The following is a 16,628-nucleotide window of genomic DNA, read 5'->3' as shown; positions in this document are numbered from 1 at the left end:
GAGAGAGAGAGTTTATTTAAGAATTAAGCAAAGGGTGAAAGGAGAAAAGGACAAGAATACAGCCCTGAACAGTGCCAGCACTTAAGGAGACAGAGAAAGAGAAGATAAAGAACAAACTGAATGGGCGTGGTCAGTGCTAGAAGCACCTAGAAAGAGCAGGATGTTAGAAAAAGTCAGGAAGAGGAGAGTTTGGGAGAGAGAGAGTCAGAATAGCCAAATGAGACTGAACAGTCAACAAGATGGAGCAAAATCACTGGACATGGCACTTGTGACTTTGGCAACTTGTGCCAGTGTGGTGGGAGGAACACACTTCAGAGAACTGAGTACTAATACAAGGTAAATCTGAAGCTGCGGAAGCAACCAAGGACAGTTCTGAGGAAGAAGCCTTCAGAGCCTCCAACTGGTCTTTGCAGAGCAAGTAGTAAAAAGTCAGCGTGGAGCTATCATCATTAAGAAATAGTCCTGGGCATTAGGAAGGTCCCAGCATTGATGGGCTTCTATGAGTCAGTGGATACTTGGGAAATAAACCTAATCTGCCTTGATGCCACCCACTTTATCTTTAAGCTCATACAGAAGAGAGATGAACGTTCTTGTCTCTGTTCATACCTTTCGGGCCAGCTTGGAACCAAAGGGATTGCTATGGACTTGAATGGGAACCACACGACATTATAAATGCTTAAACTGGTCCCAGTTTCATCCCTGAAGAAAACATCCTCATCTTACAGAAATGCCATTACTATGCTTTGCAAGTGCAAAATCATCATGATACAAGCTTGAGTGAGTCTCTTCCCTCTGAATCTCAGTTGCAAAGACTGTGAGGTAGGCTGTTGACCTCGAAGGTCCACCCCTCAGCTCAGCATGCAAGTTAAAAATAAAATAAAGCCAGTGCAAAACACATAGTGTATATTCTGAGAGTAACAGATCTGTCCAAGGTTGCACCATGGACTTTTTAACATTTTCAGTGAGGATTATGAGGCCTTTAGCTTTGGCCTTGTGAATTTCAGGATGTCATTGATGGTTTTCAGAACTTCCAAGTTTATAAGGGGAATTTTATGCAAGTATGCTAAAGAAAAGACATGATTTTGAAAGATCTGATGATCCCCACAGTCTTTTCAGATAAAACGAGAAGTTGTCATAACCTTTCGTTGAGGAAGAAAATGCTACAAATTCAGTAAATTCTGAATGCGCTGACTTGAGTGCATAGAAAACAGTCCTGATTTGAACTCACAGATACAACCACAGGAAGACTAAGCAAGACTTGAAGACGCAGAAAGGTCACACAGCAACCTCATAGCTTGCCGTGAGCAAGACTGTCATTCGGGTAGGGGAAGAGCCAACCAGAACCATGATAACATACACCCTGAGCCAGCCCGGAGGAGGCTATGAATGCGGAGCTCCAGCCGTACCTGTCAGCATGCCTTCATCTACCACACAGCTGCCGTCAATCAGAATGGCATCACATGGCATTTGCACTCTGCTCCCTGTCAAAATTAATAAATCTCCAGGCACCAGGAGGCGGGATTCCAGGTCTTGGACTCCAGCTGAAAGTGTGAGCGGACAGTCAGGTTATGTTCCCGCAGTCAACAGTCCCACTGCTCCATGCTGTGGATTCTCAGAGAAGCAGCTAAAACATGTAAAAAGAGAGGCTAGTCCTCAGCATCAGCTCAAACTCTGAAGACAAAAAGAAGGGAGGAAACAGACTGCGTGGAATAAAGCTCCCAGAGTGTCAAGGACGAAAAAGCCAAGGAAAAATAATGACAGACTCAGAAAACATATTTGATGCTTACAGACAAAAGACTAATATTTTTCATATACAAAGACATCTTCAGGCAAGAGATGTACAGAAACTGTGTGATAAATTGCCAGATACTAACAGTTCACACGCACGCACAAGTTGCATGTTCAAGATTTGAAAGGCTGCTTGTTTTATTCATTCCTTCTTCTTCCCTCCCTTCCTTCCTGGTTCCCTGCCTGGATGCCCGAACTTCTTTCTTCCCTTATTCAATCTCAAAAAGGTCATGGAGCTGAGCATATAGGCTGCCATGAGGGTTAGTTTTAAGTGTCAACTTAACAGAATCTGGAATCATCTGGGGAGACGATCTCAACAAGGGACTGTCTATTAAGTTAGCCTATGGAAATCTCTGGGGAGGTTAGCCTCAGACAGGTTAGTATGAGTGAGAAGACCCACTGTGGTGGTTAGCATGAGATGCTCCCCATCTTCTCAAACATTTGAATGTGTGGTCTCCAGTTGGTGGCCCTGTTTGAGATGGGGAAGTATGTCATGGGGAGGGGTTTTGAGAGAATAACAACTCAGGGCCATGTTGAGTTTACTCTCGTTGCTTTCTGTTGGCAGTTAGAGACAGGAGTTCTCAGCTCTTCCTGTCACCGTGCCTGCCCGCTGCCTTACGTCCCCACCACGACGGTGACAAATTCTTAACGTTCTGGAAGTCTAAGCCCAAATAAACCCTCCCTTCTCTAAGTTGCCTTGGTCATGGTGATTATACCACAGCAGGAGAAAAGTGACTAAGACACCCACCTTGAATGTGGGTGGCACCCTTTTCATGGGCTGGGGCCTGGACCAGATGAGGGGGAGAAGGAGAGCTGAGCATTAGCAAACATTAATTCACTGCTCTCTGCTCTTGACTGTGGATGCAATGGGACTGGCTGCTTCATGGTCCTTCCACATTGACTTCTCTATCATGAAGACTATGTATGAGTTAATCTTCTGTTGCTGTGATAAAAACACTATGAGCAAGGCAACTTATTGAAGTAATGTTTCATTGGGTGCTTATGATTCCAGAGGGATAAAAGTCCCTCACCATCATGGTAAGGATGCACAGCAGCAAGCAGACCTGATTGCTGGAACGGCAAACCAAGAGCTTGCTCACATCTACAGCCATACACAGGAAGCAGAGAGCACATTAGGAGTGGAACAAGGCTTTGAAACCTCAAAGACCTCCCCCAGTAGCACACCTCTGAGACCACACCCACACCTCCTAATTCTTCTCAAACAGTTCCACCAACTGGGGACCAAGTAGTCAAACATCTAGGTCTATGGGGAGGGGGGTACATTTTCATGCAAACCACCACAGGCCACAACCTGGAACTGTGTGCCAAATAACCCCTTCCTCCTGCAAGGTGCTTTTGTCAGGGTACTTCATCACAGCGTCAGGAAATGTATCTACACACATGGCTGGGAAGATGGCTTGCAGGCTGCTGGCGGTGTTGGGAGTCTAGGTGGGATGAAAGGTCATGTGCGTGTCCTTGACTCTGACCAACAGAACCCAGGTAGGCACCATACAACCATAGCAGTGGTACCCTGCTATGGAATGTTGGGTGTCTGGGCAGGTGATGAAGGTGTTTACATGGGAGTGAGACTGGGCGTAGTGGAAGCATCAACAATGATGGAAGATTGGTCACACCCAGGCTGAACCAATATCGTAAACAGATCTACTGAAGTCAGTGAGAGCCAGGTTTCTCATAGAGAAAAAAAAGAAAAAAAAAGTTCACGTACAAAGGACATAAGCCTTGAAAAGACCCTATGACTTGGAGTTGGGGACATCATAAAGTAATGTGCAAATATGTAGGAATGTCTATACATTATATGACTCTGGTCAGTTTGTTAATTTATACTCTCTAATATTCTTCTGAGGAAGCTTAAGGGCAGTGATTCCCTAATAAGGACAAGCACACTACATGCCCAAATATTGAGTTCTCAATTTCAACCACAGCCCCACACCCCCAAAATGAAATCATGAAAATATCTTAAAGAAAAAGCTGATTACAATCTGGCAAATGTAAATTATAAGCTGGAGACACACTGTGCCATTAAATAGGAAAATGTTCAAACAATGGAGACAGACCAAAAAGATATCAAATCCACATAAAGGGGCTGGCTGCCTAAATCTGGAAAGATTTTAACAAAGTAAATAATAATAAAGAATAAAGAATAATAAAGCCATTGAGTAAGTAGGGCTTCATGAATTCATAATGGCATAGGTTAGTGGGTATATATGTAAAAAGAAAAATAGATTTTTTCCTTGCAGCAAGATGGCAATTAAATAATTAAGAAGTTCAAATTAGAAAATCCTTATTTATCAAGTATAAAAGCAATAATTAAGTCAGGAAACATCAGTAGATAATAAAACTAGTGGGTGAAAATTTGATGGAGATAGTCTATTTATATAGTCTGAAAATATTTCTCAACAATATAACTATTAATTACAAAGGAAAAAACAGCATACTTTAAAAAAAGAACTGGCAGACACTATGTAATTAAGTAACCTAACTTAACATCATTAGTAATAGAACAAATTTAAATTATGTACATCCTGATAAGAAGGAACACACACACACACACACACACACACACACACACACACACACACACACACACACCATCATATCTGTAATTTGCCGAATCCAAACATAGTGACAATTTATAAAATACCCAGAATGGGAGAACATGGGTTATAGAAGAACCAAATGAAAAATACTGAAGATATATGGCAAATAACACCATTGTGTGATCTTGGATCCCTTTCCTACAGAGAACGGTACTGAGAAAACATGACAAAGAGCAGACCATGTTAGCATGTGTCAGTTAGCTTCCTGAGGACACTGCAGTTTCTTCAGGAGAATGTCCTGGTCTCTAAAGAATGCACAGTGAGCTCTGTTGAAATTGTGGAGCCACATGTCAACTACTTATTTTCTTTTCTCTTTTGTCTATGTGTATGTGTGGTATACGTACATGTGTACGCATGTTTTCATGTGGGTGGGCAGATACATGTGCAAATGTGTGATTGTGCATGTGTACGCTCCAGGCTGACAACAAGTGTCATTCTCCATCACCTTTGACTCAATTTTTTTGAGGCAGAGTCTCTTGCTGAACCTAGAGCTGACGATTCTGACTAGCTAGTTGGCCCCAGAGATGCCCTCTCTCTGCTTCCTGAGCATGGGGAATTCAGGTGGCTTCCACATGTGCCAGCTTTTACATGGGTTCTGAAGAGCAGGACCCTCATCCTCAAGGTTGCTTAGCAATTGCTGTATTAACTGAGTCATCTCTATGATCTCAGGAACTTGTTTTTAAGTCATTCTGGAAAATAGAAACAGTCTCTGTTTATAATGTCTCTGAATGAAAAGAGTAGGGAGGCAGATATGCATGAGATAACATTGCTTACCCCTCCAATTAGAAAATCAAGTAATCTGCCAGCATATTCTGTTGGCACGGTGGTGAGTAAATGGGTACCCTCACATTGCCAATCTAAATGCAAGCTGGCACAATCTCTACTGAATGAAATGTGGCAATATTTACCTAGCAAAAGTGTGCATGCTTTATTCTCTAATCTAGAAATTTGGCATCTCAAAATCTATACCAAAGATACACTGATGAAAATATGAAGGGCCATACATAGAAACTCTTTATTGCAGCGTTACTTATGATGGTGTAAGACTAGGAAAACATTCAATAGCAGACTGACTGAATTAATAATGGTTCCTCCACATGAGAGGACTGCGAATCATAAGGAATGAAGAATGTGTATATATCCTGTTATAAAAGGTCCATGGAATCATAGATGTGTACAGAATAGTTAAATTTGGTATACCTTTGTTCATAAAAACACACCAGTGTAATTATGTAATCTATTTTGCATGCACAATATAAGCTATTGCTTTTTATATAATTTGCTTATATTTCTAATTGTAAGAATAAATTTAAAAATAACAAAAGTAGTTATGATAAAGAAACAAGGCAAAGGGGAGAGAAAGAAGTGGAACTAGCCTGAATATCTTCTATCTCATGAATTTAAATTTTAAAACATGGTGATATTTTTAGAGTATCTATGTAAAATAAAAATAAATTTGAAAAGCTGATGCTAAAAACCTAAAACAAATGAGTGAAATGAATCTATTACATTGTTGGCAGAACCATGCAGAGAACTATTTTGAATGATATTGAAGCATAATTTATTAAATCAAATTGTATATTTGGCTCTGTTTCTAATGAGCTATCACAATTGAAGTGGGGAACTCTTCAAAACATTGTAAACTGTTTTTCAGAATTACTTCATTGCTGAGAATGTCAGCTTATTATTTTGAGATGATTGTATATAGTGGGATAAAACAAATGAACCATTCTTGGCTGTCACTGAGGACTGGAGTTTTCAGTATAAAGGGGAAACACAAGTACAATCCTCAAAGTAAAATAAAACATTTATAGTTCTAAACTCAAGTCATAAGTGTTATAAAGAACTCATACTTTATTGTAAACTCTTCACTAGGTATGCTTTGGAAAAATGCCTATGAGCAAAGGCTTACATGGTAAAAATGAGATACCAAACACTCTGGCTGAGCACTCTCAGTAAATGCATGCTTGGAATAAGTAGAGAATGAACAAATATTTACTTTTGATAATATTTATAATAGCATCGAAACTCTGAAATACTTAAGAATAAATCTGAAAAAGAATGTGTAAGGTTCACACACAGACGACTGCAAACTACCGAAGAGGGAAATCTAAGGAGACCTAAAGAAATCTACATCTCCACAGAAAATATCCAGAGCTGTAAATAGGTTCATTTTCTACTATTGACTACAGACTTAACACAACACCAATCAAACTCTCAGCACAGTTTAAAGAAATAAACAATTAAAGAAATTGTTTTCCAAGTCATTTTGAAAAGAATAGTCTGTATTTGTTACTATATCTTCTCATTTTTACAACAAAATATTTGACAATAATCAACTTGAGGAAGAGTTTAGAGTCCAAGAAAATACAGTTCATCATGAAAAGGAACTCATGGTGGTGGGAGCCAGAGACAGCTGGTCACAGTGCATCCACAGTCAGGAAGCAAAGAGATGAATACTGGTGTTCAGCTGGCTTGCTCTTTTTTATTCAACTTAGGACCCCAGCCTGTGGAACAGTGCCACCCACGGTTAAGGTTGGACAACACACCTCAATTAACCTAATCAAGATAATCTTTCATGGACATGCTCAAAGACTAAACTAATGAGATAATCCCTTACAGACTTGACGCATGGGTGACTTTAGATCTTGTCAAGTTGACAATAATAGTAATCATCACAAACCATCGCTTATCAACTTGTCACTCCAACACATCATTTTAAATCATAACACTCGACTCTTATCACTTAGAAGCTTCCTTTTTAGCTCATAATGTGATATACTTCCAGTTTGTCTCTAAAAGTCCCCAAAGTCTTTAACAATTTAATAATTCCAACACCATTCGAAAGCCCAAAGTTCAAGTCTTTCTAAGACATAAGACAAACTCTTAACTGTGAACCATTAAAACACAAATTTTTTAGTTACAAGTTGCATACCTTTAGCACTTAATGTCACACCATAAACCAGTGGTTCACAAACTTCCTAATTCTGTGACCCCTTAATATAGTTCCTCATGCTGTGGTGACCCCCAAACATAAAATTATCTCATTGCTACTTCATAACTATAATTTTGCTACTGTTATGATTTTTAATGTAAATATATGATATTCAGGGTATCTGATATGTGATCCCTGTGAAAAAGTCATTCAAATCCCAAATGGGTCATGACCCACGGGTTGGGAACCACTGCCATAAACATTCTAATTCCAAAGAGAAGAATGGGACCTTAGGAAGGAATGCTTAAAGCAATGCATGATCTAAATGCATCAGAGCAAATATCAAATCCTGCAGCTCCATATGCAGCATCTGGGGCTCATAATGTAATCATATGGGCTCCACAGGGCTCGAGTAACCCCACTCCTCCACTTCCATCACTTACAGCATACACAGCCTCTTTCTCAGGCCAGCTCTACTCCACACCTGCAACTTTCCCCATCAGATGAACCATGGGAAACTTTTAATTAGGCAGTTGATTTATAGGAGCAGGGATTCCTGTCAGCTGCATCCTCAATTTCAACTCTCTTTTTTCAAATAAGCTTGTATTTCAAGTTTCAACCTTTGATGGTTGGGGTCTTGCCACCAGGGTACATTTCTTATTGCACCAATGTAGAACAAAATACTTCTCTTTAATAATTACAGCCTCTTTTTCAGTATGTACTGTGGCTCCAAAGTTCAATTTGGTCAAGCTCTCTGCCTCCCCAACCAACTGCACATTTTCACATCCTTCTGCCCACATTTCTGCTCCTTTTCACTGTAGACCTGGATAAGTTCAGGAAAGGGTAGCCATGAAACAGGCAATGAATACTTTACTGTCAATAAATACCCTCCACCTAACCAATTAGTCTATTATGTTTGAATTCAACTTTACTCAAGTTCTCCAGACATGGGCAGAATGAAACAAGATTCTAAACCAAAATATAACATGAATGACCCCAGCCCAATTTCTAATGGAGTTCCAGTTCCTCTCTGAAATCTCATGAGCACAGGCAACCACTGTCTGTTTCTCTCAGCTTTTCTTGTCTTCTAGGTTTCCATCAGAATGGCACATTAAGCTCTGTTTCTAACACACTAGGACTTTTCTCCCTAAAAGTACCAGACTCTTCCATATTGTAGGCACAAATAATCACAAAGGCCTAAGACCCACATGGTCATGTTATCAGAGCAACATCACCTTGCAGTGCTAATTTGCTGTATTATTTACTTTTCTCCTTGTTGTGATAAACAACTCAAAGGGGGAGGATTTATTTCAGCTTACAGGTTGAGAGAATACAGTCCAACCATGAAAGAAGTCTGGCAGCTTGAGACAGCTGGCCACATTGCATCTAGTCAGAAGGAGAAAGAAGCGGAATACTAGTGTCCAGTGTGTTTTCTCCTTTACACTCAGTCTGGGGCCTCAGAGTCATGCCACCCACTGTCCAAGTGAGTCATCTCACCCCAGTTAGCCTAATAAAGATAATTGTCCACAGGCGGGCTGAGAGGCTAGCTTGATCTTCATAATTACTCATAGGTGCATCCAGAAGTTCATCTCCGTGGTGATTCTAGACCATTCCAAATTAACAATCCATATTAACCCCGGAGGGAGGCATGATACACCAAAGTAGCACTGAAAGAGAATTCAACTGAAGCACTAACATGACTTATTCAGACCATATTATCAATGACATTGTGTGACCCTGGCAGGACAGTGAAAAAACAAAACATGGAGTTCACAAAGTGGTCCACCTTCATAGACAGCAGGCACTTATCAAAGATTTATAAGCAACATGCTAGTGCAGAATCAATCTTCTTAAACAAACGACATCAGAGTACTTAAATACATGATGGAGAAAAGTGAACTTCAGTCTAAAACAGACTCAAAGCAGATGGTGAAAACACAATGTAGAACTTAAGCTTAAAACTATATAGAGAAGCTCAGTGACCTTAAAATTTGCAAAGATGCCTTAGAAATTAGACTAGAAGTGTAATCCTTAAAGGAAAAGGCTCATTAGCTGGACTTTAAAATGTAAAAGCATTTGCCCTTTAAAAGATGCTGTGAAGAAAATGATAAGATATATCATAGACTGAGAGGAGATGTCTGATAACATTTAATAATATGACAATCTGCTTAACAAAAGACACAAATGGATACTTCAAAAAAGGCATGTGAGTCACAAATAAGCCCTTGAAAAGATCTTCAGGGCCATTAGCCATTGGAGAAATGCAAATTAAAGTAATAAGATACTTTATTTTATTCCATAATTTAAAGTGGCTAAAATTACATAGATTGGCCACATTGAGTGGGGGCAAGAATGTGGAACTGAGACTGTCATACACAGCAGGTAGGAATGGAGGGAAATGCTACAATCATTTTGGAAAACAATTCATTAGCTTCTTAAAATGTTGAACATCTACCCCAGGGTTAGCTGCTCTGTAACTAGGTACACACAGGGATGATAGAGTATGTCTATGAAAGGACCCACACCTGACTGTTCACAGCACTGTGGTTTGTAACAAAAAAAAGTGAGATAACCCAAATATCATGCACAGGTGAATTAAACAAATGTATGTATACCCATCTAATGGCATACCTTAGGAAATAAAAAAAGAATGTATGATGGGTACTCTTAACAAAAGCAGATGAACCTTTGTGAACTTTGTTCTCCTCTTGCCAAACTGACCCAAAATATATTATAAAAGACAAAAGAATGCGTCTTATGTAATATTTATTTACAATTCTAAATAGGGATGTTAACATTTATGTAACATTCTAAATAGGATGTTTACAATTCCATTTATGTACAATTCTAAATAGGGATGTTAACCTATAGCAACAGAATGCAGATAAATGACTACTGTGTATGAGGGAGGCAAAGGGAGAGGAAGGACAAATGGACTCAAGACAACTGTAGGCGACAAGTAGTCCTGTCTGCTTGATGATGTCCATACTTTTGTGAGTATACACATATGTCAAAATCCACTTAATTGTGTACCTTACAGATATATTTGGTTTGCCATGCAAATTCAACCTCTATGAAATGGGTTTCCTTCTTATGGTGAAAAGATCTCAGATTCCTCTTTCTTATAAGCAGATGTATAAGAACAATGTACATGCAGGTGAGTTGGTGGGAACAATCAGAAAACAGAAACCAAGTCACTTTCTGATTGTCTGTGGATATAACATGTAGGTATAAAATAGTGTAGCTTACCTTTTCTCTCACATACAGAGACTGTGATGCTATTATGTGATTCAACAAGATGGTGCAGTTTTACGGACTGCTGTAGAGAGAAGGAAAACAGACAACATTTATCTGTGTAAGTATAGACCCCAGGTATTGCTCAGTATGGAGCTAGCCCTCTATAAACATGGGAGGGCTGGGTAGGAACAGAGTCTTCCCACTGGTGTTTTTTTTTGTGTGTGTGTGATAAATGAACTACATTGAGAGTGAATCAAGAGACAAAAATAAATAAATGTTTTATTCCACATTTAATAAGAAAGCATTGTGTGAATGACCTTCTGACTGGTTATGTTTTCCAATCATTTCAGGTTTTCATTTTTCATCCTACTATTATTATTTGAGACACTCCCTAAGAGGACAGACTCACAAGGCTCCACCTCTCCCAGGAGGATTATGGGGAGTTAATGGTGTGCTGGGAGAGAGAGTATAGTTTTCTTCACTGAAATAGTCACTGGCAAGTTGACCTTCTCCAGAAAATAACTCCTAATCCATGCTTATGTAGACAACCCTAAGTGAAGTCAGTGGGTCACACACACCATCAAAGTAGAAGAGGGCCTTGTTGGAGGAAGGGTTTCAGTGGGATGGGGGAAGAATGAGAGAAGGCAATAGGGGAGAGAAATTACAATGACCAAAATCACACATATATGGGAAATTTTTAAAAGACACTCTCTGAATTATTTTTAATCTGATAAATATGCCCTAAAAATATTTAGTACAGTAGGATAAGGCCAAAGAGTGTTACACTACTAAGTCATCCTTTCATTCATGTGGGCATTCACTCAACCAACATTTATTAAGCAGCCTTTTATATTCCTAAGGCTACGTTAAGAAACAAGATAGAATGGAAAACAACAGAAATATGACTCTTATTGTCCATAAATTTACTTAAAGATATATATTAAAAATGTATATTTAAATATATTTTCATACTTTAGCCATATAGTCAAATAGATAAATATAATTACAAACAATAAGCTATACACACACTTTTCTATGTAATATAAGTCACTACAGATGTGGCGAGAAAGAGGAGGGATTGTATGAGCAAGAATTGTTGAGACCAAGATTGGAAAAGGCACAGGGACAAATAGCCAAATGAATGGAAACACATGAACTATGAACCAATAGCTGAGGAGCCCCCAACTGGATCAGGCCCTCTGGATAAGTGAGACAGCTGATTAGCTTGAACTGTTTGGGAGGCACCCAGGCAGGGGGACCGGGACCTGTCCTCAGTGCATGAGCTGGCTGTTTGAAACCTGGGGCTTATGCAGGGACACTTGGCTCAGCCTGGGAGGAGGGGACTGGACCTGCCTGGACTGAATCTACCAAGTTGAACTCAATCCTCAGGGGAGTCTTTGCCCTGGAGGAGATAGGAATGAGGAGTGGGCTGGGGGGGAAGACGGGGGGGGGGGGGGGGGGGGGGGGGGCCGGGGGAGAAAACAGGGGAATCCATGGCTGATATGTAAAATTAAATTAAATTAAAAAATTAAAAAAAGACTCTCGCCGGGCGGTGGTGGCGCACGCCTTTAATCCCAGCACTCGGGAGGCAGAGCCAGGTGGATCTCTGTGAGTTCGAGGCCAGCCTGGTCTCCAAAGCGAGTTCCAGGAAAGGTGCAAAGCTACACAGAGAAACCCTGTCTCAAAAAACCAAAAAAAAAAAAAAAAAAAGACTCTCACTGCAGCTTTGCGTTAGTAGCAGAAAACTAAAAACCACCAAAGACTCTATCAGTAACCAAAATAGTCAGCACACAGTTATAAAACTACATCAGTTCTGAAGAAAGTATGTGTCAATATGGAACAATATTAAAGATATATTCAATTAAAATGCAACTGCAAAATAGTGCACGTGACATACTTTCATTCTGAAAAACAGATGAGTGTGTGTGTGTGTGTGTGTGTGTGTGTGTGTGTGTGTAAAATATTGCTGAAGTGTAAAGAACATCTGGCCCCAGTAAATCCTAAAAGTCCAGCTTGGACACTGATGATTCTTTCCGTGGAAAGGGATCCTATTTTCATTTACTGTGTTACTCTGCCTTAATTTTTTTTAACATACCCATGTATTGTTCCTTGTACAAGAGGAAATTACTACCTAAGTTTAAATGCATTTTTAAATTTCATTTCAAATTACCTATAGGCTTTAGGATTGCATTGGTGCCCTTAACAAAAGTTGTTTAGTTGGAGGCATGAAAGGAGAAATCATGTCAGCAAGTAAAGAGTGAAAGAAAGGTGTTCAGATCATGAGCGTGTCCATAAAGAGCCAAGATTTTTATTCAAAGGAAGAAGGAAGCTACATCGGTAACTGAAGATGGGTGAAGAGTACAGAGAAAATGGTCCTTTGTTGGAGTTCTGTGTTTAAGTCTGACAGCGCTGGAGAATGTTAAACACGGATAAACTCTTGGGAAGGTGCAGAAGGAAGAGTCATCTGTGGATTGCATGAACACCCCCAAAAAGGTAAGAGCAGGTGTCTGGGGCACAGACAGATGATGATCTCTTAGGCATGTCCTCCACTGTGATGAGAGAAAAGGGAAGCCGGGGCTGAAGAGAATGGGGCATTTGGCAAAAGGTAGTAGGGAGTTGAGCAAATTTCATACTAGGCTTCCATCAGCTTTGTGAAATAACTTCTGAGATTGTTTTCTGAGAAAGCAAAGATGAAAAGACAAGCATCTTGAAAAGGGACAGTTTGAAAAGTGTTCTCATAGCGTGGGAGAACACTTCGATGAGAGGTGTATAGAAGATTTGCCAGGAAGAGGTTGGTACTTATGGATTCATAAATGATCAACTCATATCTGTTCCACATGGTTTTCTTCCAACAGTCCCTAGACCCCCTGCTATAAGTATAAGGAAACTGAAGTGGTGAACTAGAACTTGGGTAGATGAACACCAAACAAACAAAAAGATCAAGGACTTCATATTAACACAGGTTCCTCCATCTTCCCAAGGACTGGGATGTACAGGAAGTTCCCTTCCTGTCGCCCTTTGGACAGCGGCAGTTCTGCTGTGTTTTCATGAACATGGTCTTGTTTCACACAAATGGGGCCACACTATTTCAAGATTCTCGTCTAAGAGCAAGCCAGGGAAGTCAAGCGCAGGACCCAGGGGAACTCACCTGTCTGAGATCATACACGGTCAGAGCTATGGAAATGACAGACATGAGGATGATGGCCAGAGCATACTCTTTGTAATCTTCACTGAACCACAGACAGACACTGAAGAGTTGAAAGATGTAAAATGGATTTAGAACCTGTTAGCAGACATAAAGACAGGAAGACAAGAATGGCATTTGGGCTTCACACATGGCTGTTCATTGGCTTGTTTTCCTAATCAGCACTGTGGCCTAAATCACCCCACGCAATATGCTGTTCTTCTTGTTCTATGTAATCAGCAGTTTCTGTGTGCTACACAATGTGCTGAGCCACATCACCTGAATCTTTTCATTTCTTTCCCACAATTACCTCATTAACCAGAAGTTATTACTTATCTCTATTATGAAGATAAGGACATGGAGCCTCAGATCTTGAGAAATTTGCTCAAGGTCACACAGTTATGACTGTCATGGAGCCAAAAATCTAAATCCTTAAAGCATTCTGACCCTGGAGCACTTATTTTAATCACAGCTACACTTAGCAATCTGCAAAGTTGTGCTTCGCATGTCATTGTGCTAAGCCTCAGAGTAATCGATGAAGAGTAGATGTTATCGTCCCCCATTTATACTCCCTGGACTTCAGAAAGGTGACACACTTGGGTTTACAGAATTAAACTACTTTGTCTGTTGTCCACTCTTTGACAAAACAGCTGCCACATATAATGGCATTAAAGAACTTTTCATTGATGGGTTAATGGAAAGCAAGGCTGCATTTTTCCATAAGTGGGGAGAGAAGCTGACATGGCATGCTGTAGCCACACATCTAGTTCACTGGGAGGGAACAGACATCGGCATCAATGGTTGTAGTCCTGCTTGACTTAAAAATATGTTGTGCCTTTCCTCAGCTTCGCTGTAGTTGCTCACAGGAACAGGAATCCTGGCTTCGGGCAAGGGAGGCAGCCCACAGAACCTTTCTCAACCAATTTGCTTGGTCTTCTGTCATTCTCAAACGTGTTTAGAAGTATCGAGAAAGTATATCGAATTTAGGAAGCCTTTTTAAGGCAAAGATGAACGGAGATGGAATATCAGAAAGACACAGAGGACTGCTATATGGTTTCAAAATAATAAATCCCACAATAAAAGCACAAGAGAACATTTTTATCTTACTAAGTGATGGTTAAGCCATTCTTTCCTTCTCGCACACATTGAGATCAGAAGACCTCAGAGAGGCTAAACAAATATGGTTTCCTCCCTAAAGTTTTGAATGATGAGGTAATTGCATATGTTGTCTAAGAAAACTTTTTTTCCTAAAATAAATGTGATTTTAGTTTCATGGAATGGAAATGGGATAAGCAGCATAGTGTTTCAAGAAAGGGGAAAGCCCAACATTCATCTGAGTCTTCAAATAAGAAGTGGACACATGAGAGTCACAGCCCGCCTTGTGAAGTACAGTGTGTCCAAAGAGCTTGAAGGAAAAGAGCACACGGCGTATCCAGAAAGCAGGGTTGGCATTCTCTTAAAGAAGCTCATAAATTGTAGTCACTTATTAACAAGTTGGATCCCCACTGGGCCAGAGCAAAGATTCATCACTTTCTCCCCAATGCCCAGGCAAAGTCCTGGAGAAATTACCTCCTTGATGAGTAGTTTCCAGATAGGTGTGACTTCAACATCAATAGCATTAGGTCCACATATTAACCTCCTGCAGGAAGAGACCACAATTTACTCGGTCACAGCAATGAAAGAAATCTCACCCCCTTGCCCCCGCACATTTAGAGAAAAGGTCTATTCTATATTCCTTTTCTCATTTTCCAGGTCAATCGAAGTATTTCTTGTTTCATAGTGCACCCATGTGTCTCAAAGTAACTGAAGAGTGTAAGGGGGTCCCAGGAGCAAAAGCAGTAAACCAGATTATGTTGCTTCCATTGAACTATACTCCCTGAAGTCTAAATATTTCCCTAAATGGTAATTTTGATATCTAATATTACCTGCTTTCTCTCAAATGCTTTCAGAACTCATATGTTCTCAACTCTCTCTCCTCCACTGTTCCATGAAAATGGAATGGGGAGATCATGAAGGTAGAATATTTTTAGTGATGGGGAAATACCATACCTATTGTTTATGCTCATATTCAGGAGTTCTGTGAGGCTGAATATTTGTTTTAATGTGAGCAGAAAAGTCCTTGATTCTCAGAAAGAGCTCAACATGCAGAATTATACATCCTACTAACTGAAAATCCAGAGTTGTGCTGCTTTGATTATGCAGAGACACGGCACTTTATGAATACTTTTCTTATGGAGATTACTAGCCATTCTCTGTGCCTCCCATTTAGACCCTCAGATAAAACAGCTTTGCAAAATGCATAGGCTATCGTCCTCCATTTTTTGTGTAAACACTCATAATTTGGGTAATCTCATTAAAACAAGACTCTGCTTCAGTAGGGGTAAGGGACCTACTGCAATTTCTGCATTGCTTATAAGCATGCAGGAAAAAAAATGAGGCTGCAATGAGCTCCATCTCTTCCAAAAACCAGGAATAGGTCTCTATACTCCACTTTTAAGATTTTGTGTGTGTGTGTGTGTGTGTGTGTGTGTGTGTGTGTGTGTGTGTGTGTGTGTAAGTGCCTATGGAGGCCAAAAGAGGGCATTGCATCCCCTGGAAATGAGGTTACCTGTGGCTGTGAGGAGCCTGAACTGAATGCTCAGAGCCAAACTCGGGTAATCTGGAAGAGCAATTAAGTGCAGTGCCCTTGGTGGCCAAACCATCTCTGCAGTCCTTTCCTTATTTATGACAAGGGGATTAAGACCCAAATGGAAAAGCTATTTGCTCAAAGGCACAGGTTCTGGACAGTCAAGTGCCCTCTCCAAACCCTGTTTCTGTGCCTAGTGATTGATTTGGATTGTGGAGCTCCATACACACCTTGCATGAC

General features: G+C 40.2%; 1 protein-coding gene across 7 annotated transcripts in view; it reads right to left on the bottom strand.

The window, feature by feature from the left end:
- Positions 1 to 16,628, bottom strand: part of Atp13a4 (ATPase 13A4) — a 126,475-nt gene that overhangs the window by 45,675 nt on the left and 64,172 nt on the right. For 5 of the 7 annotated variants that reach the window (XM_052740598.1, XM_052740597.1, XM_052740599.1 and 2 more), the window contains 4 exons: positions 15,332 to 15,401; positions 13,727 to 13,861; positions 10,591 to 10,660; positions 1,407 to 1,541 (listed from right to left, as the gene is read on the bottom strand). In XM_052740598.1, coding sequence (XP_052596558.1) covers positions 1,407 to 1,541; positions 10,591 to 10,660; positions 13,727 to 13,861; positions 15,332 to 15,401 — 410 coding nt within the window. The remainder of the gene's footprint in view (positions 1 to 1,406; positions 1,542 to 10,590; positions 10,661 to 13,726; positions 13,862 to 15,331; positions 15,402 to 16,628) is intronic. The other 2 variants (XM_052740594.1, XM_052740595.1) reach the window with 2 other exon arrangements.

Source organism: Peromyscus californicus, unplaced genomic scaffold, assembly GCF_007827085.1.
Source record: "Peromyscus californicus insignis strain IS unplaced genomic scaffold, ASM782708v3 Scaffold_16__1_contigs__length_79575227, whole genome shotgun sequence".
Lineage (NCBI taxonomy): Eukaryota > Metazoa > Chordata > Mammalia > Rodentia > Cricetidae > Peromyscus > Peromyscus californicus.
This window is presented reverse-complemented; position numbering and strand designations above follow the sequence as displayed.